At 39.7% G+C, this 26,128-nt stretch overlaps 1 protein-coding gene across 1 annotated transcript; it reads right to left on the bottom strand.

Moving 5' to 3' along the window:
- Positions 1–377: 377 nt before the first annotated feature.
- Positions 378–25,521, bottom strand: hmga2 (high mobility group AT-hook 2). The gene is made up of 3 exons (XM_062444183.1): positions 25,414–25,521; positions 24,119–24,205; positions 378–449 (listed from the first exon to the last, which is right to left on the bottom strand). The coding sequence occupies exons 1-3, from the start codon at positions 25,519–25,521 to the stop codon at positions 378–380; spliced, it is 267 nt and encodes an 88-aa protein (XP_062300167.1).
- Positions 25,522–26,128: the final 607 nt, after the last annotated feature.

Genomic DNA, 26,128 nt, shown 5'->3' with positions numbered 1-26,128 from the left:
CTTTTTAATAATGATATTTGAAAAGTTATCCTTCAAATGGGTTCTTAATTTTATATATATATATACACACACACACATATATATATATACATATATATATACATATATATATATATATATACATATATGCCTATATACATATATACATACATATACATATATATAAGTGCCTGGTAAGAGGTCAAATACAAGCCAAAAAAAGGGAAAGTGTGTCATAAAGTTGCTGAAGCGTTGTTTTTTTCTCTGGCTTGCTTTGCGATCGATCTCCTGATGCTCAACCCGCACAACTTTGTATTCCCCTCTATGTCCTTCTAGTGTTGTGTGTGCAAAGTGTGTTCCGGTATCCAACATGCCAGCAGCAGACACAGGGTCAGACTTTAAGAGAACCACAGACTCACCCATTTCCTTGGTCGCCCCCTGGGTCTTTTCTCCCCGGTTGCCTCAGCTTTCTGTGAACATAGAAAATAGAAACAATATAATCAGTCTTTATCCTGACCATTGACTATATATAGTATATGGATGTCTTGACAGCTCCCCAAAACTGAAGCAAAAACATCTCACTCGTCGCCAGGTGTCTGGCTGCTGTAGGTCATAAATCCTGCACCCTGAATGTTTACAGGTGGGACATGAGTCAAACTAAAAAATCTAAGTACACGTCAAATACATTTTTTCCAAAGATGGTTTCTGTCAATTGAGATGTTAAGTGCCCAAACCAGTGTTTAAGATGTCTGAATCTGTTTAAATCATCTGCAGATGTAATAAGAAAACTATATACAATGTTACAAGATGGTGTCCCATTCATTTTAAAAGCTGATTAATGGGCACATTAAAAAATTATATCGGTCTTGTTTAGGCCAAAATGGCCAGATATAATTTATTTGTTTAGATAGTTTTTTATGTCGGACAGTGCCTGCTGGGCCTACTGAACAGTGCCCACTTTGAGCAACATATCCTGTTTTCTTTTTGCTGACAAATACCATGAAAATACCAAAACCAACAATGAACTGACTGTCTGTATATCCAATGCCTGATGTTTCAAATTCTTGTATGCCATACAGTGGTAAATAGTCACTAGAGCACCAAAAGTGTATTAATCCACAACTGAAAGTAGTCCCGAACAAATGCACAATTTCCTCCTACTTGCTTTATGTGCTAAAAACTATAGCCAACAGGTTTACGAAATTGCTGAGCTTTTTTTTAAAACATGAACCAACAGAATATTTGACCTGATTTAAAAGCCACATAACACATTTACATAAATGTACATAACGCCAAATGACATGTACAGGAAAATACAGTGCAATGAGGCAAAACATTCTGTCAAAAAATAACTGAATTGATATCTGAAAAACATTCAATTCTGATTGGCTGATCTTTATCAACTTTTAGTAACTGAACAGTACAACTGGACACCTGGGTGTAAGTGTTTGTGTCTAAACTAATGTACAAGTATTAAACTGTAAGGACAGTACCAATGAGGCTTGGCTAGCTTAGCTAAGGAGCTTAAAACTAATGTTATATAAAACAACACAAATTTAAATTCAGTCATTAAATCTGGACCTCCAAATCCACTAACAGTAGGAGAAAAGAGAGGACTTATGAAGTGATGTTATTTTCATTTTTTTAAGAAGGACTTTATTGAGCTCAGTGAGGAAATTGATCCTCTGCTTTTGACCCATTCAATACAAACACAGGAGGATTGGGCAGTACCCAGGTCAGGGTATTAATCTGACAGGGGCATTAATCATGATACTTATTTTTGATGGTAAGAACCTTTGCAAACTATGTAGCATGATCTCCCCTATGAAGACACTTTTATTGTATTGTGTAGTGGGATAATGCTCTGTTCTTTAGATTAATAGCAATCAGCCAAATCTCTCTTTTGCCAACCTGCTCATCAGAGGGAAACTAATCATTCATACACTGTTGGCACAGCAACAGGAGCAGTTTGGGGTTAATTGTCTTGCCCAAGGACACATTGAAATGTGGACTGGAGGAGCCGGGAATCGAACCGCCAATCTTCCAACTGGTGGCTCTACCTCCTGAGCCACATAAGCATAGACATTTACTGAGTTAGCAAAGTGCCAAGAGTTTATGTTTACAGCGCATTCCCTGACATCCCCCTATGTGTTTGACTGGACAGAAGGGAATTACTGAGATAACTAAATCATTTGATGTTTGTGGGAATTGGGAGAGACTCAACCCTGCAAACTGTCCAGCAGAGCCAGCAGAGCCAGCAGCCCTGCAGTCATCCACAATGAACAAGACCAGTGTCAATAATTGATTGGATATTAAATGGTATCCAGGCTCCATGGATCTGGATGGCAGGGAGTGAGGTGAAATCTTAGTCAAATCACTGGGCTGCATTGAATTTTGCAGGCGATGACCAGCAAAAGACCGGTATCAGTGATATGGTGGTGTCAGGGTATATGTGTGGCTTTCTGTAACCCTTTAGATGTGTACACAACACCGGCTCCTATGTCAGCTTCACACCGAGTGCAAGCCACACAGCAGGGACACTGTGAGGATCATAGATTTTTTTCCCCCCACACTAATGCAAAGGCATTCCTCTCTGTCCACTCACAGTTGTGGGTATCTTGAAAACACCAGGCTCACACTGTGGTACGGACAGGATAACTGGGCTTCAAAATAACTGCATGCAGTTGTCAACCTTTCACAGGCAGAGTATGTGCAATGTGACTGTGTGCGAACTCTGGGTTTCATAGTGAGGATGGGACTTCCTGAGCCCTGCATGCAGTTGTTATCACTTATCTGTTGATGTGTCATTAACACCTCCAAACAGTAGGCATGATACTTGCCAAGGTACAGTAATTGGTAAATTTGTATAATTACTTTTACAATGGGTGTTTGAGTACTTAACAAGTAAACACTTCTCACACAATAACTATAACGACAACAATGTGAGCGTCCACACCATAGCCTCCTGTAAACAGTGGTGTCAAGCACCCGCTGCACACTCCAGCTGTGTCTGCAGCTAATTATTGATGAGCTGTTACTGCTGAAGTATGTTGTATATATAAATAAATATAATATAATATAGTAATTATTACTGCTGTAGTATGTTGTACAGAGAAATCAAAATTAAAACAGAAGAGTTCAGAGGTGGTTGCTGATTGAGTGTGTTGATCAGAAGTATTTCAGACACTAGTTGCTGTGATGTTCAGTATTTACAGACCAAACTGACACACAGCAGATGTTGAAGCGTGGTGTGTAAAAGTGCACTGCTGCAGCAGTAACACACAGTATGAGTACAGATCTGCTTACGAAGATCCACTAACTATGTTGTATTTTTACACATATTAATAGAGAACAAAGTTCAAGCATATTTGTTTATTAGGACATATCTAAATAAATCATCAGTAATCGTTCTCGGTGTGGACGGCCCTTAACTTCCCCATAAATACACAATATCACAATGTCAGAAGTGGATCATAGTGCTTTGGTGGTGCTCAAGTACAATTTGAGCTTGACCTTGTACTTTTACTTCTCTACATTTCAGAAGAAAAACTATGTAAACCACTTTTTACATACTGTCTTTTACCAACATCCAATGTTAGTCTCTTTTAACCATGACCACAATCTTTTCTTATGCTTAGATGAGTTTTAGTTGCCTAATTCTAATCAAACCCAAACTATCGAGGCAGCAGATCAGAAAACACAATTTATTTTTGCAACATTTATATGGATCGTTTTAGAAGATACTATTGTCCTTCTAATACAGGCACCAGATCCAAAAACACTCTCATAAACAACCCATTTTTCATTTAGTTGAGGATTTGCAGCAAGAACTTTCTATCCATCCAACCCAACTCCTGCTCCATCATGGTGGTGTCTCACAGTTCTATTGTTCTCCATTTTTCTAATTTTTCAGTGTGGATGATCAACTGTTAGAAACCAACCAGATAGTACAGGTGATGGCAGAATGCACAGTAGCTGACTGATATGACGTTACATTAAAGCACAGGACAAGGGCAGCAGCTGTGGCTGTCTCATATTAGAGATTACTCACATAGAAAAAGATATTCAGCTGACGGTTTCAAGAAGTTTATACATCTCTGATTTTCCATTTTCTTTCCGAGAGTGCCATAGAGTTGTTTTTGCCAGGTTGTAAAGGACATGCATTGTAAGGATGTTAGGGGGAAAATATTTCAGGGATGCAAAAGTGTACTAAGCAATGATGATGTATTCTCAATTGATGTTTATCAGCAGGTCTCACGTCTCTATCATTGCACATCACACTGCTGGATATCAAATCTGTGTGCTGTAATACCAGTCCTCTGTTTACGATACTGCATTTTTAATGTGGAGAATTAATGGTCTGAAAGACAACACCCTGTTCAATTAATTATCAGTGTGTTTTAAATGTCTGAGCAGAGAGCTGCAGCACGTCTGCAGTGGCACTGAATACCCAGGCATCTGAAGAGAGTTCTTTCCACAAATTGCTTATCATAAGATACAACCCTACCCCTAACCAAACAGCCAAATGGATATCAAACTGTACCAGGCAAGTCATTGTACTATTCCATGCAGTGTTGAGTTATCATCATCTTAGAAGTCATTAAAAGTGCCCTTATTTATTCACTGTGGATTTGGAAGAAACTGCTGCAGCTGAAAAGTTAATCCAGTTATTTACAGTACAAGGGCATTTCACAACAAGTCCTCAAGAGAAAACATCAAAAAGTGTTGCATGTAACAGTTTCTATGATATGAGTCTGTCTGACCTGATGCCCTTTTAGCAGGATGTCGCCTTCCAAAACCATAGAAAAGCCATATAAAAAGATTAATGACCACTTGCTGCTAAGATTTTGGTCAGGCTTAGGCATGAACATGACTTGGTCATGTTTTGATGGTACAAAGAAGAATTATTTAGTTAAGATGAAGGAAAGATGGCCATGGTTAAGGAAAGCATATGTTGACTGTTGACTGATCCATCCCTTAACATTTTTAGCATGTTCTGTGTAACATCATCAGTGATAATTTACAGCACCACTAGAGGTGTTTGTCAGTAAAACCTATATCAAGGCATTTGAACCAGTGGCTGATGCTGTCTTTTTTGTTGGAAGGATGGTGTAGGAGCCATATATTTGATTTCATTGAGTGGTAGTGCTCCTCCCAAGCACTAGGGGGAGCACGGTAAAAGGCCGGCTGGGCACAGATAAAAAGGTCATGCCAATTAAGCCAGGTGTGTGCTGATGGTGAGAAAAAGTTTTTGACTGTGCTCAGGAGCAAAGGGCTATTTTCTGTTTTGTTTATTTATGTAAAGGTAATAAAATTGAAACCTGCGTACACTTCAGACGAATCCGATCCATTAGCCTCCAGTAGTGCTAAAAGTACAGGGCATAGTCACTACAGATGGTCTCAAGCTGTTTAGCTGTGGCAGTTGCATGGTGGTGTTAATGAGGTCTAAAGAAGGAGTCTCAGTATGCAAACACATAGGTATACACATGTAACCCCAGTGAAAACCCAGTTTCCCAAAGATGCTATCCTAATTGCCTTAGCACTTCCATCATCAGGACACAGGCAGTGCCAGGGGTGGGCTTATGTTTTCATTAAAGCCCCGAATCTTTTACTATCTTTCAATTTTTTTCTGTCCATCACACAAGGAATTCTTTTTTTTTTTAACAATATTTTTATTGATTTTCAATAGAAATGTACAAAACCAGTCAACAAGTATCACATTAATGGCACAATAAAACACAAGCTGGTCCTGCTGTGTACCCTCGAGCAAAGAAAAAAAGAAAAAAACAAAAACAGAAGACATAAACAAAACAAGACAGAGCAAATAAACAAACAAACAACAAAACTAAACTATAAATAACAAATAAATAAATAAACAAATAGATTGTCACACTCACCCCTGATTACATAGGTTAGTTTTTCTAATGTTACACACATTGCCATCTCTCTAATCCAGGACTGTGTAGAAGATATTTCAGTATTTCTCCAAGACAGAGCAATCATCCTCCTGGCCTGCAGGAGGCCAAAATTGATCAGAGTTTTACACTTAGAGTTGGAAGAGAAATCATCTGGATATATCCCTAGGACACAGAGTTTTGCTGAACAGGGTACCTGGGTTCCCGTGATTCTACTTAAAGTACAGACAACCGTTTTCCAAAAAGCTACCAACTTGGGGCATTCCCATACACAATGAATTAAAGTACCTCCCAATCAAACATTTCACACATGTATCTGGAATGCCAGGGGACCATTTATTAAGTTTCTCAGGGGTTATGTATGTCCTCATTAGCCATTTGTGTTGCAGTAGTTTCATTCGAGTATTAATAGTTTGTGATTGAGCTTTTGAACAAGCTATCATCCACTGAGCTTTGTCTATATCTTCCTTAATGTCTAAACTCCATGTCCTCCTCCTATCATGACTAGATTCCTTGTCATGTGAGACAAGTGCTGTATATAGTATAGAAATGTGCTGTTTCCCGTGCATATGTTTAAACACAATACCCTCAAGGCAGGACAGCGGTGGCTCACGTGAAACCTGATGATGTTTTGATGAGATGAAGTGCTTCAACTGTAAATATTTAAAAAAGTGTTTTTTTTGGAATTGAATATTTCAGACAGAGATCGTTAAATGTTAGTAAAGTGCCCTCAACATATAGGTCTCCAATTTTTTGCACCCCCCTGTTGGCCCAGAACTGGAAACCACCATCTGCCCTGCCAGGGGTGAACTGCGCATTATCCCAGATCGGTGAAAATCGGGAGATGGAAGGTGTATCACCGATATGTCTGTGAGATTTAAACCATACATCAATAGAATTTCTAAGGAAGGGGTTTGTTGTTTTTTTCTTTAAGGTTTTAAAATCTGCTGAATATAAATACAGACTTAATGGCAACTTGGATATTGACGCCTGTTCAATATAGACCCATGCTGGAGGAGATTGTGTGACAAAATAAAACATAATGCTGCGTAGCTGAGCGGCCCAGTAATACCATTGTACACTGGGCATCTGTAATCCACCCCTGTCGTATGGCAAATACAGTAACCTGAGTCTGAGTCTAGGTTTTCTGTTGTTCCAGATAAACCTACAAAATTCCCTATTCATTTCTTTAAAAAAGGATTTTGGCAGAGAAATTGGAAGTAATTGAAACAAATATAAGAATTTCGGCAAGATAGTCATTTTAATTAAATTGATCCTGCCAATCAATGAAATTGGCATCGTTGTCCATTTTTCAAGCGAGTCTCGTACCTCTCTCATCAGCGGGTCATAATTTGCTTTGACCACAGCGTTAATTTGGGGGGTAATCTTAATTCCAAGGTAGGTAAAGCCCTCCTTCGCACCGAAAAAAGGTGTTCTTTGATTGATTGGTTCTTTCGTCCTTGTTCAAGAAAAGTATAGAAGATTTTGCATTATTAATACTGTATCCAGAAAACTGACCAAATTTAGTGATTAAATGTAATAATGTCTGGACACTGTTTGATAAGTCGGACAAAAAAAGTATCACGTCGTCCGCGTACAACGATAACCTATGTTCGTGATCACCGATTGTTATACCTGATAGATTGGCTTCAGCTCTAATGGACATGGCTAAGGGCTCAATGGCCAAAATAAACAATAATGGGGAGAGAGGACAGCCCTGACGGGTTGACCTTTCTAAGGTTATTGGGCTTGATAGATTGTTATTCGTCATTACACATTGAACAAATAAGGCCACTCGATCCTATCAAACGCTTGTCTAGCATCTAGAGATAGCAGTGCTGTATCCCTGGTATTATTTTGAGAGTGAATTATGTTGAGGACCCTTCTAATGTTATGAAATCCCTGGCGTCCCTGTACAAACCCACTCTGATCGCTATGTACCAACGAAGGGATGTATGGGTCTAGCCTTTTGGCAAGAACTTTACACAATATTTTGGTGTCGACTCCCATGAGGCTAATAGGCCTGTATGAGGAGCAGTTAGTCTGTGTTTTACCAGGTTTTAAAATGAGGATTATAGTAGCGAGTCTTAAAGTTGGTGGAAGGATACCATTATTAAGTGATTCCGTAAACATATTCAGAAGTGGGGTCAGCAACTGCTTCTGGAAGGTTTTATAGAATTCTATCGGCAGGCCATCAGGCCCTGGAGCTTTGTCTGAGTTGATACTTTTAATAGCCCGCAATAGCTCTTCCACCGTTATGTCATTATCCAGGCCCTCTGTAACCTCCTCTGTAAGCGTTTCAAACTGGAGATGGTTGAGAAAGGTATCCCTATGGGCAGAAGCGGAAGAGCATTCTGACCTGTACAACGATTGATAAAATTCCTTAAATGCATTATTAATATCTTGAGGGTCGTTTGACATCACTCCTGTTTGTGTAATTATGCCATTAATGGCTCTCTCAGATTGTAATTTTTTAATTCTCCAAGCTAACAATTTGCCAGCCTTTTCTCCCTGGTCATAAAAAGCCTGGTTCAACCACAATAAACTTTTTGCTGCTATATCAGATATTAATTTATTATATTCTGTTCTTAAGATTAATAACCGTTTTTGTTTTCCTAGGTCATCTTTATTATTTATATCTGTTTCCAAAGATTTTATTTGTTTCTCTAATTTGTTAATTGCCGTTTTTTGTTTCTTATTTTTAGTACTTGTGAAACTAATGATTTCCCCTCTAATATATGCCTTGAAGGCTTCCCACCTAATGCATGAGTTAGTTTGATTAGTATTGATCTGAAAGTAGCCATCAATCTTATGTTCTATATATTTAACAAATTCTGGGTTGTGAAGCCACCTCACTTGCAGGCGCCACCTAGGGGGAGACTGTTGGAGTTTCTCCAGGTGTACAGACATGGAAATGGGGGAATGGTCACTAATGACTATACAGTCATACCAACATTTCTTAATTTTGGATACCAGTTCTTGTGACACCAAGAAATAATCAATGCGAGATCTGGATTTATGTATTCCCGAGTAGCATGAGTATTCAAATTTATCTGGATTAAGTTCCCTCCAAATTTCTGCTAAGTTTAAGTCCGTAATATATTGCAGTATTGTTTTTCTAGATTGATTTTTATGGGGATCATTTTTTGTAGAGCGATCTACCAACGGGTTCAAGGTGCAATTGAAATCCCCACCGATAATATTTACGGCGTACAATGAGGACAAGGTTAAAAAGAAATCTTCAAAACATTTTGGATTGTCCTCATTAGGGCCGTATATGCTTACCAAGTTCAATGCGAAAGACAGCATCCTACCCTGAGCGATTACAAATCTCCCTTGGGGGTCTCGAAGAGTATTGGTAAGTTGGAAAGGAATTGTTTTGTGGATAAGAATTAGTACCCCCCGAGCGTAATTGTTATATGTGGCATGTATAACTTGACCCGGCCATCTACGCTGCACTTGCTTAATTTAAGTGACTGTGATATGAGTTTCCTGAAGAAAAATTATTTTAGAATGTAAATTTTTGATCCTGTTCATTACCTGTTTCAATTTAGTTAACTTATTGAGTCCCCTGACATTCCAGCTTGTAAATCCCAAATCAGACAATTTTAAACTTTCCATGTCATTTTAAATACAATGAGGTAGGTGACCAAGTTGAGTGTGTCAGAAATAAAAAAACAAAAAACAAAATGAGTAACAATATTAAGAACTAAACCAGACATATAGGAATACTTAACCTTTGAGGTCCCGCCCCCCCTTCCCTTACTTAAACTAAACAATGTAAGGGCAATACCAATCCACACAAGTGAGGAGTGGTTTAACTGTAGGCACATCTCTCAGGCAGCCCACGTGCGTCCCCCCCCCAACCCTGCATCTTAACCTGTACATTTAAACATTTATCGTCCTAGAAGGAAAGATATAAAGCATAATATTATTAACGCTTCTTGATTTGACCACTTCAATAGTCTGGGTCAAATAAACAAGAGTCACAGGTCTATAACAGGCACATAAAATAAAGTGTCCACCAAATATGGTAGTAACAGCTCTGCATATAATCAAAATAAACTAGGAAGTGCAAAACGTATGTAAATATAACATAGAAAAACCCATGATAAACTGCAGTGCATCAACATTATTGTCTGTATCAGTCCTGCCATAGTTACCCGTACTCCTCGGCCATTTAGAAGTTTAGGAGGAAGTTCTCAGCTTCTTCTGGTGTGGAGAAAAGAACTATTTTCCCATTCTGTAGAACTCTCATCTTGCAGGGCTGTAGGTTGAATCCCCGGAAGGTTCCAGCGTCGATGAACTTTTTCCTCACTGCGTTGAATGAGCTCCGTGCTTTCATGGTTCCTGCTGATAGGTCTTGGACAAAGAAGATCTTGTGACCGTCATGGGTAGGCGAGCGTTGTTTGGATGTGTTGAAGACGACCTCGCGGTCTTGAAATCTCAAGAACCGTATGATTACAGCTCTGCTCTGGTCCGGCCTTGGTCTTGCCAGAGAGCGGTGCGCTCTTTCCAAAGTGAACGTCTTAGCGGCGTCAAGCCCCAACCATGTCGGCAATTTGTGTTGGATGTAATCAATCATGGGCTGGGACCCTTCAGTGCCCTCGGGGAGCCCCACCAGCCTTAGGTTCTTTCTCCGACCCCGGTTTTCAAGGTCCTCCGTCTTAGACTCCAAGTAGGCGATGCGTTTAGTGGCGTCAGTTAGCTCCGTTTTCACACTCACCAAGCTGTCTTCGGTGTCTCCTATGCGGCCTTCAGCCTCCACAAGCCGCTTAGCATTGGCAGTGATATCCTGTTGAAGTTCCGCGAAACTTTTTTGCACAGCATCAACAGAGCCATTCATCTTGGTTATGCGTCTCTCCACGTTGTCGAGTGTTGCCCCGAAGCCATCAAGAGTACTTATCTTGGTGCCAATCTCGGTGATAGTCGTGCGGAGTGACTGTAGCTCTCTTAACACCATAGTTAAGTCAGTCTGTGGGCTGCTAGCGGCCTCATGGTTAGCATCATCGGCTACCGCAGTAGTCGTGTTAGTAGTTTTAGGTCTCAGAGAACTGCGTGCTCTGGAGCCATTGTCACAGTCTTTAAGTGCTGTTTGTTTAGACATCTTGTGGAGCTAATTAGCAGCGTTAATGAGCATTAATAACTAGGATTTTGTAATTTTTTTGCGGAGTTGTGAGGAGCACTCGCTCTAAGCTGCCATCTTGGTCTGCCGCTCAACAGCGCCCCCACACAAGGAATTCTTGGTATTAATTGCAAATCATAGCTGTCAATGTGTTTTGAGCAGAATGGTCGGAGCAAAGTGCTGACATAGGCTATTGAAAAATCCCTCCCTAGTGTATTTTTTTTTTTAGTTTCCCTTTAATTCCGACTATCAGGACACTAAAACGAAGCAAGTAAAATACTTACAATGCAAACACAATTGCAAATTTCACCCTAGTTATTATAACTTACTGCACATTTTGTGTTTGTGTGTGTGTGTGTGTGTGTGTGTGTGTGTTTAGAAAACATTAACACTACATTATAAAACAAATCCTGGATATTAAAATATCTCAGAAAGCCAAACATGTCAACAGGCGATGCCTATCCCTGGTAAAGATGATAATGATGATACTGTTGAGGTGTTGAAGTCGCTGTCTGAACCAAACCTGCAGATCACCTGACTTGCCCCCTCCCCTGGATCCCAATCAACAGCATTAGCCGCTGGATGACAGATCCCCGGACGTGTGCCTTAATAAAAACAGTGATAATAATCATTCATTCATCCTTTTTTGTAGTTGCTAATAGTACTTAAGGTGCACATCAGGCCTGGACTGGGACAAAAATTCGGCCCTGGACTTTTTGGTCCAGACCGGCTCACTACAATCCGCGCGCAGATACTGTGCCCCATTGATGTACATATAAACACACAAGCCCTTAATAACAGTAGTATACTGAACAATATCCCTTATATTCTGGAGCCTTGAATAAGATAAATGATGACTACACAGTATTTTGCTCATTTGCTCTTAAGGATACTATTTATCACTCACTCATATAATACAATACAAAGTGCAACTATATCCAAGAGCATTGGATTTTCTTTTTTTAAATAGTGAAAATAGCAATAGTATATGCTCCAACCACATCACATTGCAACATGTGAGTTGTGTGGCATCCTTTGATGAAAATAGTGGTTAATAAAAGAAACTAATCAATTAATCAGGATAGTATATGAATATGGTTATTGTTTTCCAATACTTTAGATAACTAGATTTAGGCCTTGTTGTAACACACCACACGATGCAGAGTTTGCTATTTATTATGTCAAGTAAAGTTCATAGACAGTTAAGTAACCGTTCTGAACATTTAATGAGTGTTTATCCACACAATGCTGGCAGGCACACTCCTGCTTAAGACTGTATCACCACTTCCACATGGTGGAGAGTCTTCATCGACCTGTTTTTGATCTTAGCAGCGTCGGTCGCGAGAGTTTTTCTTTTCTCTCTGTTTTTCAGCTCTGCCTTTTCGTTTTTTACCCGCATTGTCCATTTTGTAATTCTCACTTTCGTATGCTGGTATGTTGTTGTTTCTCTCACTCGCTCTCTCATCATGACTGCTTGTCATTACAGGTGATTGGACGAGTGGGGGTCTAGAACATGCGTGGGTGGAACTCCTGGGCCTCTGTAGCCTATCATATGGCGCTTTTCCACTACACAGTTCCAGCACGACTCGCCTCGCCTCGGTTCCAGAACAGACCTTTTCCATTAAAAAAAAGTACCTACTCAACGTGGGCGGGGTCGTCATAGCACGGCTCCGCGAAACTGCCGTGACTTTGTTTTATACGCGACACAAACACATAAACAATGGAGGACATTGAGGCAGTGGTGTACTTGCTGCTGTATGAGGCTTTCTGTCACACACAAAGCAAGAAAATTGAGCCGTATAGCTGTAACTATGGTAACACTAACTATGGTTGTAACGCTGCTTCCGGTATTTAAAAATGCTGGGTTTGATTCTTGTGTGGGACGGCTCATGACTCTTCCAGCGACAAGTCTTCGGACCAATCAGCGGCCAGCAGTGTGTTGACGTCACATTTTAGTACCTGTCTTGGCTCACTTGGAACCTCACCAGAGCAGGTACTAAAAAAGTATCAGGTACCAGGTACTATCCCTAGTGGAAACGCAAAAAGAACCGAGTCGAGTCGAGGCGAGGCGAGGCGAGTCGTGCTGGAACTGTGTAGTGGAATAGCGCCAATAGGGCCATTGGGCCAGGTTTTTCAGATTTACAAATAAACTGTGATTTTGATTGGCTAAATTTCACTGTTGTCGACAGGGTTACTTTACAAACTGCTTGACCAAGCCGACATCATGTAAAGCTTGTTGAATAATAAAATGCTCCAGCAGATGATAAGGTTCTCCATCGTCATGCAACAATCAAAGTTTTGCTTTTAAACTATATTCATACTAGTTTTATTTATTTTTAATTGTATTTAAATGTCTTTTTATAAATGTCTTTTTTTGTATTTGTTTATTTTGTATTTTGTCTTGATGGCCTTTATGTTTTACATAATGCACATTGAATTGTCTTGCTGCAATGTGTTTTAAGACAACTTTATTTAAAGCATTGTCCTACTCAACCTGATATTAGATTGAGTGGGACAGAGCTTCTAACTCATAGTACCAATAAGATTTTTTTTTTTTAAATGTAAAAACCCAGAAGTATTTGTTAATTGTTATCAATGAAATAGTGAACTAAATATGAACTGTTTAGATATAAACATGAACATACATACATCATACTACAGTGGTAGCTCATCATATTTATAGCCTGCAAGAAATGCACACTGAAAGGTACAAAGAGGAGATGAATACAAATAACAAATAAAGGAGAGAAGAGACACAATTGAATAGGAAAAAGACTGAACCAGTGGAGGGAAGACAAAATGAAAGGATTTAAGACTGTTGACTTGAATTGTCCCCAAATCTACTCTGCAATTCTAGTTATGAAGACTTTGCATTTAGACATATTAATTAAGTTTTACATCATTTTATGGTCATATATTGTAATTCACTCTTATTGTTCAGGTTAAAATAATTGTATTCACTTTTTAAATGTCTATAACTTTGGAAGTACTAAAAAGATAAATGAATTTACGGAGGATGAAATTTCATTGAAATTGGATGATATAAATATATCATATATTTTGATATTTTTCCTCACGTGCATGATGACCTTCATAAAATGCTGCCCCACGCAACATGAAAGTTATACTTCAACACTATTTGTGCATACAAGCTGTGTCCCTTTTTGATTATGTTGGTGTTTCTTGTATTTGTGATCTCTATTCTGTCCCTTAGGCGTGTAATGTCTACGCACAAAACTGACAGATAGCTAACATGCAGTAAAGTCGAACGCGGGATTAAAGTTGAACTGTTTTACTGGAGTCCTTTTTTCTCTTCTTTCCATTCTTTTTTGTAAAACTGAAATAAATGCAAAGTATAATGCTTTGGTTACAAACTGTTCAAAATGAATTCACAATGCTTAATCTCCATACATATGCTGTGACAATAACCTACATTCAGGTTAGCTTGGTATTTTAACATTAGCATATTTAACATTAGTTTTTAACTCTAAACATATGAATTCCAACTTATTTATATGCAGACATGCACAAAACATGAAAAATGTGACAAAACCTACAAACAAAGGCTCTCCAAGGCACATACAAAAAGGAAAACAGGAGAAAATCTTTCTGGCTAACCGTCTGGAGAGCGTTATGCACACTGCACTTCCTGGCTGACTTCTAACCTACAAGTCACATGATCTAAACTAACCAATAGGAAAACACTTTGCGTTTACCAATGTTTTTTACTAAAAACTGCCACAAGGTGGCACTAAAGAGTATAAATTAAGTCCACAGAATGCGTGCCATGACACTCCCAGCCTGGTATTAATTAGATACCACTATTATGCTTTCGCCCATGACCATTTCTCTGTCCATGATTTTCAAAAATTGTCTGTCTTCAATTGATAACCAAACTTTGTCATCATCCACTGACCTTTCAAAGATAGTGGTTCCTATGGCACAGCTGTCTAATATGAGAGTGTCAAATGCAAGAGAAACCTCAGGTGAAGGTCTGATGCTGAACTTCTCCTTGACACACAACCGGTTGGGGCACGGAGGAAGCAGGGAAGGACGTTGTAGTTTTCAAGTACATGGGTGTGGTAAGTACTTACGCAGCAGACTTATGCACTGATCCCAGGCAGATGTCTCCTACCACGACCCCCCCTAGATCAAATCTCTGTGCATAGGCGGTGTTGTTGGGTCCATTCCGTTGCTCCCGTACTTTGTGGAGGTGCAGGATGTCCCGACCCAGGAGAAGAAGAATCTAGACTTCTGGGTCCAGTGGAGGAATGTGATGAGGAATGGGTTTGAGGTGAGCATGCCACCGCGCTGACTCAGGAGTTTGTATTTCGGCCCTTTCATCTGGCATGTTGTTACACTCAATCAAAGTAAGCAGTTTCCCCTTTGTCGCTCCCTCTAAGGACTCCACGATGAAACCTGTAGCCCTTTTGCCTGTGGTCTCTGTCACACCAGCACAGGTATGTAGGGTGTATGCTGAGCTTTCTCACTTAACATTCAACAGGTCGAAGAACTCACTTCTTGCAAGGGAACAGTCGCTCTGGTCATCTAGGATCAATTAGAGCTTTCTCTGGGCAGCCATCTGGGTAAACCTTAGCTAGGCAGGTCTTGGAGCAAGACCCTGTATTTCTATCGTCCCTACAAACTTCAGTGCACTTAGAAGTAACAGCAGGTTGGGATGCTTTGATTTCTCCCTCCCCGCCATGCTCAGTTGAGAATAAAGGGGGTGGTCCTGGATGAAGGGCTGAAATGTGAACTTCACTGTCACATTCCTTACATTTGTTTGCGAATGAGTTCTGATGTAATAAGCTCACGGCGTGCTATGAATCTGGGGACATCACTCATGTTGGTGTCATTGTTTGGCAGTGGATGTGTCACAATCCTAATAGGTGAGGGAGTGAATGGCAGTGCTGCAGAGTTGTGAGGGATCACTGGTGTTGACCTGCTGTGTTGTATTATCAAGCTTTTCGAGAAGATCGCTGTTATTTCGAGCTGTGAGGCGGTGCTGCCTCAATGGTGTTTCAGGCTTGAGCTCATGGATGATGGGCTCCGTAGACGGTTGATATGGCTCAACCCCTGCAGGAGTTGTCAATCCTAGCTGAGATGTAGTCACAAATGCGATCAGAGACATTGCTTACATCTGAATTCCTCTCTCCACACTCTCTTTCTGTTGCTGCCTCTAGCACTTTTGTCTCAGTGATAGCTGCCGCTAGTTCAGCTTCATGCTTTAAAGCTGCTAGAGTAGCTTCCATATGAGCCTCTTCCACTTTCAATTGAGCCTTTTCAATCTTAACTTCGACTTCCTTCTTGAGGAATTCAGCCCTGGCTCAGGTGGCCTCCAGTTTAGTACAGGCCCTAGCAATGGCAGGGCTAGCTGATCAGCGTCTTGATCCACTTGTTAAACAAGAGGCTACGGATTTCATCTGGAAAGCTTTGCTCAGTTGCATATTCACTTTCAATTGCTTTCTCCGCCATCATGTATTGCTGATGCCATCTAGGCGTATGAAGCTTGATGATGAGCGAGGAATAATTGAGGTGAAGCTTGTTTTCCTTGAATTGTGGTACCTGCCATGAGGTTGCTTTTTTACTATGCTGTCCCTTAAGCGTATAACGTCTACGCACAAAACTGACAGATAGCTAACATGCAGGATCCAGAGAAAGTGGAACGCGGGAGTAAACTGTTTTACTGAGTCCTTTTTTCTCTTCTTTCCATTATTTTTTGTAAAACTGAAATAAATACAAAAGTATAATGCTTTGGTTACAAACTGTTCAAAATGAATTCACAATGCTTAATATTCTCAATACATATGCTGTGACAATAACCTAAATTCAGGTTAGCTTGGTATTTTAACGTTAGCATATTTAACATTAGCAAATGAAATGATCACAAAATAGTTTGTTTTTAACTCTAAACATATGAATTCCAACTTATTTATAAGAGGACATGCACAGGCACACACGAAAAGGAAAACAGGAGAAAATCTTTCTGGTTAACCGTGTCACTGCCCAATTTGCTGTCCGGCCCGTCTACGCAGGCGAGAACGGGCCACCATCTTGTACGGTAACTCCACTTGATCAAACTTCATTCCGTCTCTGCCCGATTTCCGGCCCGTAAGCGCACTTTTGGACAAATTTGATTACATATATTAAAACCTCCATTTTAATAGCTTTGTTGTGAATCGTATATATATATATATATATATATATATATATATATATATATACACACACATACACACAGTACTATGCAAAAGTCTTAGGCCACCACCATCATAGAAACAGAAAATACAGGAAATATGTATACAAAATGTAACATTAATTATTAAATATTATTAATTAAAGTCCCTGCTATTGCTCTAGTGCAAAGAAGGTCCTTTTTTCCTTTTAGTTTTTAATTTTATTGTGGTATACATTTGTTTTCTTTTTGAGCTGCTGTAGCGGTGAATTTTCCCCACTGTGGGATCAATAAAAGTTTTATCTTATCTTATCTTAATACTTAACGCCACTTTAACCTATAGAAGCTGTTTTTTTTCTATTTTTCCCCATTTTTTAATACAGCATACACATTTATTGTATTTTTTGGTTGTATTCTAATTAAGGGCAGAAACGGAATGAAGTTTGTCCAAGTGGAGTTACCGTACAATATGGCGGCTCGTTCGCGCATGTGCAGACAGGCCGTACAGCAAATCGGGCAGCTACGGAAATCGGGCAGTGACAAACCGCATGGAGAGAGTTATGCACACTGCACTTCCTGGTTGACTTCTAACCTACAAGTCACATGATCTGAACTAACCAATAGGAAAACACTTTGCATTTACCAATCATTTTTACTACAAACTGCCACAAGGTGGAACTAAAAAGTATAAGTTAAGGCCACAGAATGCATGCCATTACAATCACAGCTACCTGCTCTGGTCTGTACAGCACTTTGGTCAACATGGGTTGTTTTTAGATGTGCTTTAAAAAATAAATTTGACTTGACTTTAAATATTCAGTAAATACAGAGTTACTTTGGAAACAACCATAGTCCAAAGAATGACTCTCCAAAAACTGTACTGCATTACCATTGAATTTATTTTTTAACATTATGTATACCATCTTAAATCAAAGAAGTGATGTAAAATTGTAATTCAGTGAGATTATTTATTGGGACTAGTTTTTTATACATTCTTTAAATGATCCATGGTTTAACTAGTTTCACATACATTTTTTGACGGTTAACAGTGTGTTTGAAGTAATAATAATAAACAAATCTGCAAGCAGCGATAAACAGGTCCCCTCATACCTTGCTCAAATTGAAGGAAGTACTGTAGCAGCTATGGCACCAGAGGTCAGGTTACACAGCTCTGAATTTTCAGGATTTACAGAAACTGTGAGAATTTGTCCTGTGTGCTGAGATCACATACTAGAAATTCTGTATGAACTATGTAACATTTAGGTTTCACTTCCAGTTGCCCATAGGCAATACTACATACATTAATTATTAATGCAGCAATTAATTTATCAGAGGGAAACTGACATGCATATATTTTTAAGAATATTGGATATTGCATATAACATAAATATAACTTACTGTGTCCACTATGTGGTGCTAGAAAAAATACACTAAATGTACATGTTGTTGCTGCATATTCATTTTGAGTTAATATACCGGTCCAGTTCAGTTCAGAAAATCAATACCGTAACCATTAACCTGACACACTGTTTCAGGTGTAATATGTGTGTTTGATTGTGTTTCAAATAAAAGTAAACTAGAAATATTTTGGATTAACTCATATAAACATATGTGTTTATAAATTGATAACTACTGGTGCATTCAGATAAATCAGTCTTTAATATAAAAGCATTTTCCTGGCATGACACCTCTTAAAATAGACTGTGGCTGTGTTTGAAACCGCATACTTTCCTACTACTCGTACTAACTCTGACGTCATTTGAAGTATGTAGTGTGTTTCAACTGCATAGTATGCGATTTAGAGTATGCGAGAAGTTCCCGGATGGTTTACTAGATTCACCAGAAATGCGGAGTATGCATCAATAGCTGACTACTCATACTCAAATTACCCAAGATGCAACGTAACTTCTGATAAAAACCCAAAATACAAACGTCACAGATCACCACCTCTGTGGTTTCAAGTTAGCTACAGCAAGGGTATGTTCGCTTCCTGTTTTCAAAATAAAAGCACCAATTCTATCGTTATGGTTTTCTTAATAATAAAAGGTAACTGGTGTTTTATTTTGTGAAAATGACTGGAAGTGTGTTACTTGCTACGGCTAACTCCGAATTCGCAGGAAAAAAACTTTAAACAGGTGTTATTTGGACAAATTAGCGTCACATTGTGGATCTAAAGGACTACTTTCTCGCCTAAAAAGGTTAGAAATGTTGATAAAGTGGTATATTTATAGAGTTAAAGCTCAAATGAAATCAGCTTCAGCCTGCTGATTTCAGCTCAGGTAGGGACGAAATGCATTGTGGGTTATCGTGTAGTTTACTACAGTGTAAACGGTCTGCTTACTATCTGGTCGTTTAGTGTGTAGTATAGAAGTATGTAGTATGTGGTATGCGGTTTCGAACACAGCCTGTGTCACAGTTCTGCTCTATTCCTGCAGCTCTGGTGAATGTCCACTCACCCCACCTCTGCTCCACTCCTGCCAGTTAGCCACACCCACCTCATCAGTTAACTCTGTTCACCTGGGCACTCAGCTGCGACCCATCTGTAATCACCTGGACTCTCCTGTTGTTCATTTAATCCTTGCCAGATCGTCATTTGCATTTACTACATGCCAGACCTTTCAGCACTAATTAACGGACTGTTTATGACCCTAGTTGCCTTTGACCTCCTCTCCTCGTGTCTACCCCGGTGAACGAACCAGCCTTCTGTCCCTGACCTCGAGTATCACCTGTTCCTGTCTGCCTGTGGCTGTGTGGCATCCTCTGGCTTCAATTCTGTCAGGAGAGCCCAGAGACTTCCAACTGGTCAACCTCATCTCTGTGAGTGCTACTGGCATTGCCTTACCTGCTGCCAACTCTGTCTTCGGTAACAATGAGCCCTGCCTGTCCCCCTATGCGTTCTGCCATATACCTGTACAGTTAACTTGTGGACTATAATAAAGACTGTTTTCAAACTGCTCACTGGTGTTCTGTGCTGCACTTGGGTCCTACCCCTCAACACCCCGTTACAAGACTGTCTTATACACCGGTGCAACTTATCTACCGGGTTTTTACGGTAGACCTATTACTTCCTGTGTCCACTATGCGGCCACTAATAATACATGATGTTGCTGTATGTCATGTGTAGACCACACCGTGTAACTTTCATGTTAATCGGATGATGTTTGTCACACCAGGCTGACGACATGTAGATGTGCTCAGGCCTGGACTCTTATCAAGCATGAGAAATGAGGGGCACATTGGACAATGTCCAACTTCGTTTAATGCTCATTTTGGACAAAATTGCCCAGCACACCACACCAAAAGAATTGTATGAAATCTCAAAAGCTTCGTAAAATGCACTGCAAAGGTCTTTGTCACCTCATGCTTGAGTTAAATCTCTAGGAGGAGTTTGTTAAAGTACAGCACCTGTCAATGGCTTCAGTTCAGCAGAAAAGAATACAGTCAAAATGGCTAACTTTCTGTTGGGCTTAGGGTATGGTACTAAGAGGCCTTTCTTTAGTCATCTGCCTACCAAATTTCCTACATATGTCAGATTTAATGTGGGGGCTATGACTTTGAAATATTCAATAGCATTTTTCAGGCAAGTACTTCTGTCACTTTTTGTGTGCATAACTGAGTGCAACACAGATCAATGTCTTCAAGGAGACAGTGAGATAAGTGTGCACCATTATTCCAATTTGTATGAATCAGCACCAAATGCTTTTCTTTTTGCCTATAGCCATTCAGGATATTATGGCCATAAGACAGTCAGATGACACTTAATAGTACCTTTCCATTTCACAGAGCTTTCTTTTTTGAAAAAAAATGAACCGATTAAATTCCACTCTAAAACTGCAATTTTCTCTGCCTTTTTTAGAATGGTTTAAAACAGTTTCTGTTTTGTACTACAGTATGTAACAGTCCAGTCAAGGTTTTCAGTACCATTTTTTTCTTATGAAATGCCATGATATTTGTCAGAGATTGTAGAGGTGATTGATATTAGGAGGGGAAGTAGACTTTTAAAGAGTATTTGCTAAAGGTGTGCTCCTTTCATCTGGAAAGATTGATATCTTCAGTGTTTATCATAACAATGCCAGATGAGATGAGACTGGATTATGGCGAGAGTAGAGTGGTTCTCTTTTCAAAGTGCTGGGAATGTTTACAGTGGTTCATGGTGGCAGGGGAGCACTAAGGCTGCTGTCATCGCAAGCCTAACACAGCTTCAGCTAACTAATGAATGAAGACAAAGGGACTTGCCCAAGCCTCACTCTGATGTACAGTATCACAACCCAAATGTTAGATGGGATTTCGCTGTCAAATTCCAAAGCTTTTCTCTTAATCAGTTTTTCTATGCCACTTTAATCTTTTTTCATTCATCAACTCTATCTCTCATGCACACTGTCTCCATTCTGTGGAAAAGTGTATGAAAGTGCTGTTGAGTTACGGCTGCATGTTTCAACGAATGCACAAATGCTATTGTGTCTGTTTCTGTGCTTTAATATGTGTTTGTGTTAGCAGTGTACAGCCTAATTATTGGAAGGGCTTGAGTTATGTTTTTGTGGCCTGTACATAAGAAATATACTGTTACCCATGAGACACTTCTCTGTGAACATCCAGAGACATGTATATGGTTCCAGAATCATATCCAATCTGATCAGTCATTGACGTAGCATTAAGTCTGTATGTAAAGGGTAGGCCTCAGTATTGTTTCTTTCTTTTTTTTCATTACCAGTGCCAATTTCAGTACTGATACAAAAAAAAAATACTTTTGCAGATACTTTTTTGAGGAATATAAACCATTTTTTCCAAATATTTAATGTTGTTTAAACACAGCAATATTTTTTAAAACATTTTCCACAACACTTTGGTTCGGTGAAATAAGCTCTATATGGTCATACACTCATATATGACAGCTGTCTCTCATATTAGAAATACTCTGAGCCAATTTATGATGACCACCTACAGCATCAAATACAATCCCGTACAACATTTTTGTTTTGTATGGGTGGTTATATTTGAGGCTATAGACGCTACTGTTGCTGTATTGAACTGTATGACACACCAGTGTTGCAGCTCTAGGGGAGCAAAACAAACAAACACCTGTCAACATACTGTGATCTAAGAAATCCACAACGATGACCTCAAAAATATTTAAAGCAACAGTGTGTAAGATTTAGTGGCATCCAGTGGTGAGGTTGTAAATTGCAACCAAATGTATACACCTCCCCTCACCCGCCCTTCCAAGCGCACAGCAAAACCTATGGTGGCTGCAAAAATTTACAAAAAACACAAATGGCCCTCCTTAGAGCCAGTGTTTGGTTTGTCTGTCCTGGGCTACTGTAGAAATATGGCAGTACAAAATGGTGGGTCCCATGAAAAGGGTCCCACACCCTATGTAGATATAAAGGGCTTATTCTAAGCCAAAACATGATTCTTATTTTCATGGGATTACACACTAATTAAAACATACTTATGAATATTATATTCCATTTCCATTTCTATACTGCAAGCTTTACACAGCAGGACAGAACAATCCGAACAATTGCACAGATGACCCTGATAAACCAGTGAGTCACTATAAAATGATATCTGCATCTGATATCTATCCTGCATTACAGGTTATAATAATATAAATAATAGATAAAGCAATACACTTTTCTTTCATTTTTCTAACAGTGTGGTTTTGTGTGTGTGTGTGAGAGAGTGCATGCTTTGGGGTGCAGCTTCAATCAATTGAGGAAGAGGCAGTGTCAATGAGCTCATCATAGTCGTTAGCCACATTAACTAACTAGCTAATTACATAGCTACTTTTATACCTTGTCAGCTAATGTGTTGAACATACAGTTTATTCACAGTTTTGTTCAGGACTCACAGTTAGGAATGACCTTCAACTGAATAATTCCAGTTATTGCATTTACAAAGGTTACAATTTCAACGTCTAGTTTTCCACCATTCCAGCTCCGCAAAAGTTTCCCCTGAACGTGTGAAGCAGAACACTGTGCAACACCGCTGCCACTCTGCACTTCTTCAATTGGCAGCAGCGAACCATGAATTATTGTTTGTGACCGCTAACATTATACATGAGTAATTAAATATTGCTAAAGATGACATTTTTTTGATAAGCAAGAAAAAAGTATTTCTGTTTGGAGTTCAATCTATTGAAATAATGGTTTAGAATCGGAACAAAATCTATGAGCATGAAGCTCATAGCTTGCTTAACAGAGTAGAGAATATGTGGTATAGTAGAGAGCAGTGGTGGAATGTAACTAAGTTTTACATTTACTATTTACTTACTGTACTTTACTTTTACTTTTTGTGCCTCACTTGAGTATTTTCAGTATGACAGTTTCAGCTACTTTATAAGACTACTACTGAACAGTATTGATGTTTATTTAGCTATTTATTTTATTTTTTACTTATCTTTATTTTCAAGGTGTTCAGTTCTAGAATTGGTTGACAATGTATAATGTTAAATATTAAAAAGTACTTTAGCATAGTCATATCAGTGCAAAATTGGTGAACAATCCACATAGAAAAAGTGTATTTCATTCCAGTTAAAAAAAATAATTATATCGGCCACCATATCGGTGAATTCTTCAACTACAAAATCGGTATCGGTTTCAAAAATCTCATATCAGTCGGTTCATATTTTAATATGTACATCATCAAATGTTTTCAATCTTAATTTAAGTTTCCTCTTCAATGAAGAGTTGGTACTTGGAAATCAAATGATGTGGACGGTCCCAATTAAAGATGAAAACTCCAACGTGCTTAAAATAATCTTAATGAGAACAATTGGCAGAGACTTGATCAGAATGATTAGAACTCTTATTGGCCCCATACATGTCCACTCTTTCGGTCATGTCTTATGTAATGTAAGTCAATTAATGTCACCCAAAATTAGATTAGCAAATGTGAGTGTGTCATTCAGGTGTTGAGACTCACCTTCTGTGCTGCCTTAGAGGGGCCCTTGTTCTTACTTCCTTTAGGGCGGCCCCTCGGTCTCTTGGGGACAGGCTCTCCACTGGGCTCCTATAGGGGAGAGGGGGCATGACATGGGTGTTGAGGACAGGAAACAAAGCTTTGAACCCCCCACCCCCACCTCATCATCACACTATACCCACACTCTTACCACACACATACAAACAGTGCCACCCCTCTCTGAATAGACTGGGTCCCTTTCAACTCTGTGCTCATTTACTGGTGGTCTCCCATTTGGTCATTGATTTATGGGTCAAGACCAAATGAGGGACAAAGGTTTGCTGATGTGTGTATGCGCAGGAGTGGCGATTGTGTGCGCATGTGCTGGCACACACCATAAAAACAATGCAAGAGACTAATTGATTTATTATTATTATGATTATTATTATTATTATTTTATTATTATCTCATTCTGATTTTTAATTTTTTTAATTTCACACTGCCCTTTCCAGAAATTCTCGTCTAGCCTATCTCTGTTATACAAGAATCTAAAATGCAGCCTGGGAGCCTAGTAAAACTTCATTATGTTTCAAGAAATATATATTTCATTCACGTTCAACTCTACATACGTATACACAACTACGTCAGTTCAGCCAGAATCCGCCTACAATAACACCGCAGCCTGTGGTGTCAGTGAATGTGATTATGGTGTGAAATGTTGGTGGGAATGTGACTCACCAATTCATCACAAGTATAAACACATTCACATAAACACGTTCAACACTCTTGTCATGGCGTCCCCGACACAACTCACGGAAGAACTTAGAATGATATTCATCCCCACACTTATATCTGCCGGAGACTGGACTCGAAAAAAGGCGCATTCCTCATTATTTAGCCTATACGGAAGTAGTCCATAAACAGTAGTGAATTGCGCTCCGTTACAAGGAGAAACGTGTGGACTTTGCACGACTTTAAGTTCCACATATGCATAAGAGAAGATCGCACACATTCTTCATGGATCAATCACTGGGAAAAAAACAAATCCAGCTCATTTTAAGAGGAAGAACAGGCGTCCTGTGCAGTTTCATAAAGTAATGAATTAGAGCAGTTGGTTCAGGACCTTTAATGTTAGTGACTGCAAAAGTTTTACCTCGATCCTCAGACCAAATTGTCTATATTTAACAAAAGCACACATTCTAGCCTTTATGTCATATAATGTGCAGCTACGGATTCCTACTAGCAGCTACAGAAGGCTATGTCTGCCTGTCCACAGAGCGCCCTCAGTGAACAGCAGCGAGGCACAAACTCAGACTGACTTTCTGGGGCTTTCTTGGTCTCCCCGGCCTTCTCTTCTGGGGCTCCGCGGCCCCCGCGGGTTCCTGGGAGCCAGAGCCCTCCCCGGCCTCTTCACCGCGTCCGCTCATGGTTCCCGGTGCTGCAGCTCCGATCTCCCGGTAAACAGAAAATAGTTTAAAAAGGGAGAAAAAAAGAAACAGATGGAGCCGATGAGGATAGCTTGAATAGCACGTTCACAGGTATATGGTCCACTAGTAACTTTCACACAGGCAGGGGGACTGATCAAATTTAACCAGTGCGCAGCTTGCCGGTTTGGCTCAATTAGCATTAAAAGACTGAACACCGGGAGCAGCAGAGCCGGAGACGCCGAGCAGCTCACACTCAAACTCGGCTACAACACACCGCGGGACCGGGCAGGACCGTGCAGGAGCAAGGCGTGACAGCTCGGCACGGATCGTCGCAAAAGTGTGGGCATAATAACCGCATCCACAGCCCACTCCTAAAACCAGGCTCCGCTCAATGAGGATGAGGTTTTAAAAAAAGAAGAAAAAAGAAAGAAATCACCTCTCCCGTGGCGTGGGTGGATAACACGGGCGGGGGAGGTGGGTCTGGACAAGAGCCAGAGAAAACATAGAGGAGACAGAATCCTGGCTGCCGGCCAGATATGGCAGGCTGCATTTATGAATTAAATTCACATTTTCACACGTTTCAATGAAATCTGCTGCTATCGGCTGA

The sequence above is a fragment of the Scomber scombrus genome, chromosome 22 (genome assembly GCF_963691925.1).
Source record: "Scomber scombrus chromosome 22, fScoSco1.1, whole genome shotgun sequence".
Classification (NCBI taxonomy): domain Eukaryota; kingdom Metazoa; phylum Chordata; class Actinopteri; order Scombriformes; family Scombridae; genus Scomber; species Scomber scombrus.
The sequence above is the reverse complement of the archived record's forward strand: the minus strand, read 5'-3'. Positions and strand labels throughout refer to the sequence as shown.

Coding starts and splice junctions, on each gene's coding strand:
- hmga2 (XM_062444183.1), bottom strand. CDS start 25,521: ATGAGCGGACGCGGTGAAGAGGCCGGGGAGGGCTCTGGCTCCCAGGAA. Junction 24,206..25,413: donor GACCAAGAAAGCCCCAGAAA/GTCAGTCTGAGT, acceptor TCTCCCCTATAG/GAGCCCAGTGGAGAGCCTGT. Junction 450..24,118: donor CCTCTAAGGCAGCACAGAAG/GTGAGTCTCAAC, acceptor CTATGTTCACAG/AAAGCTGAGGCAACCGGGGA.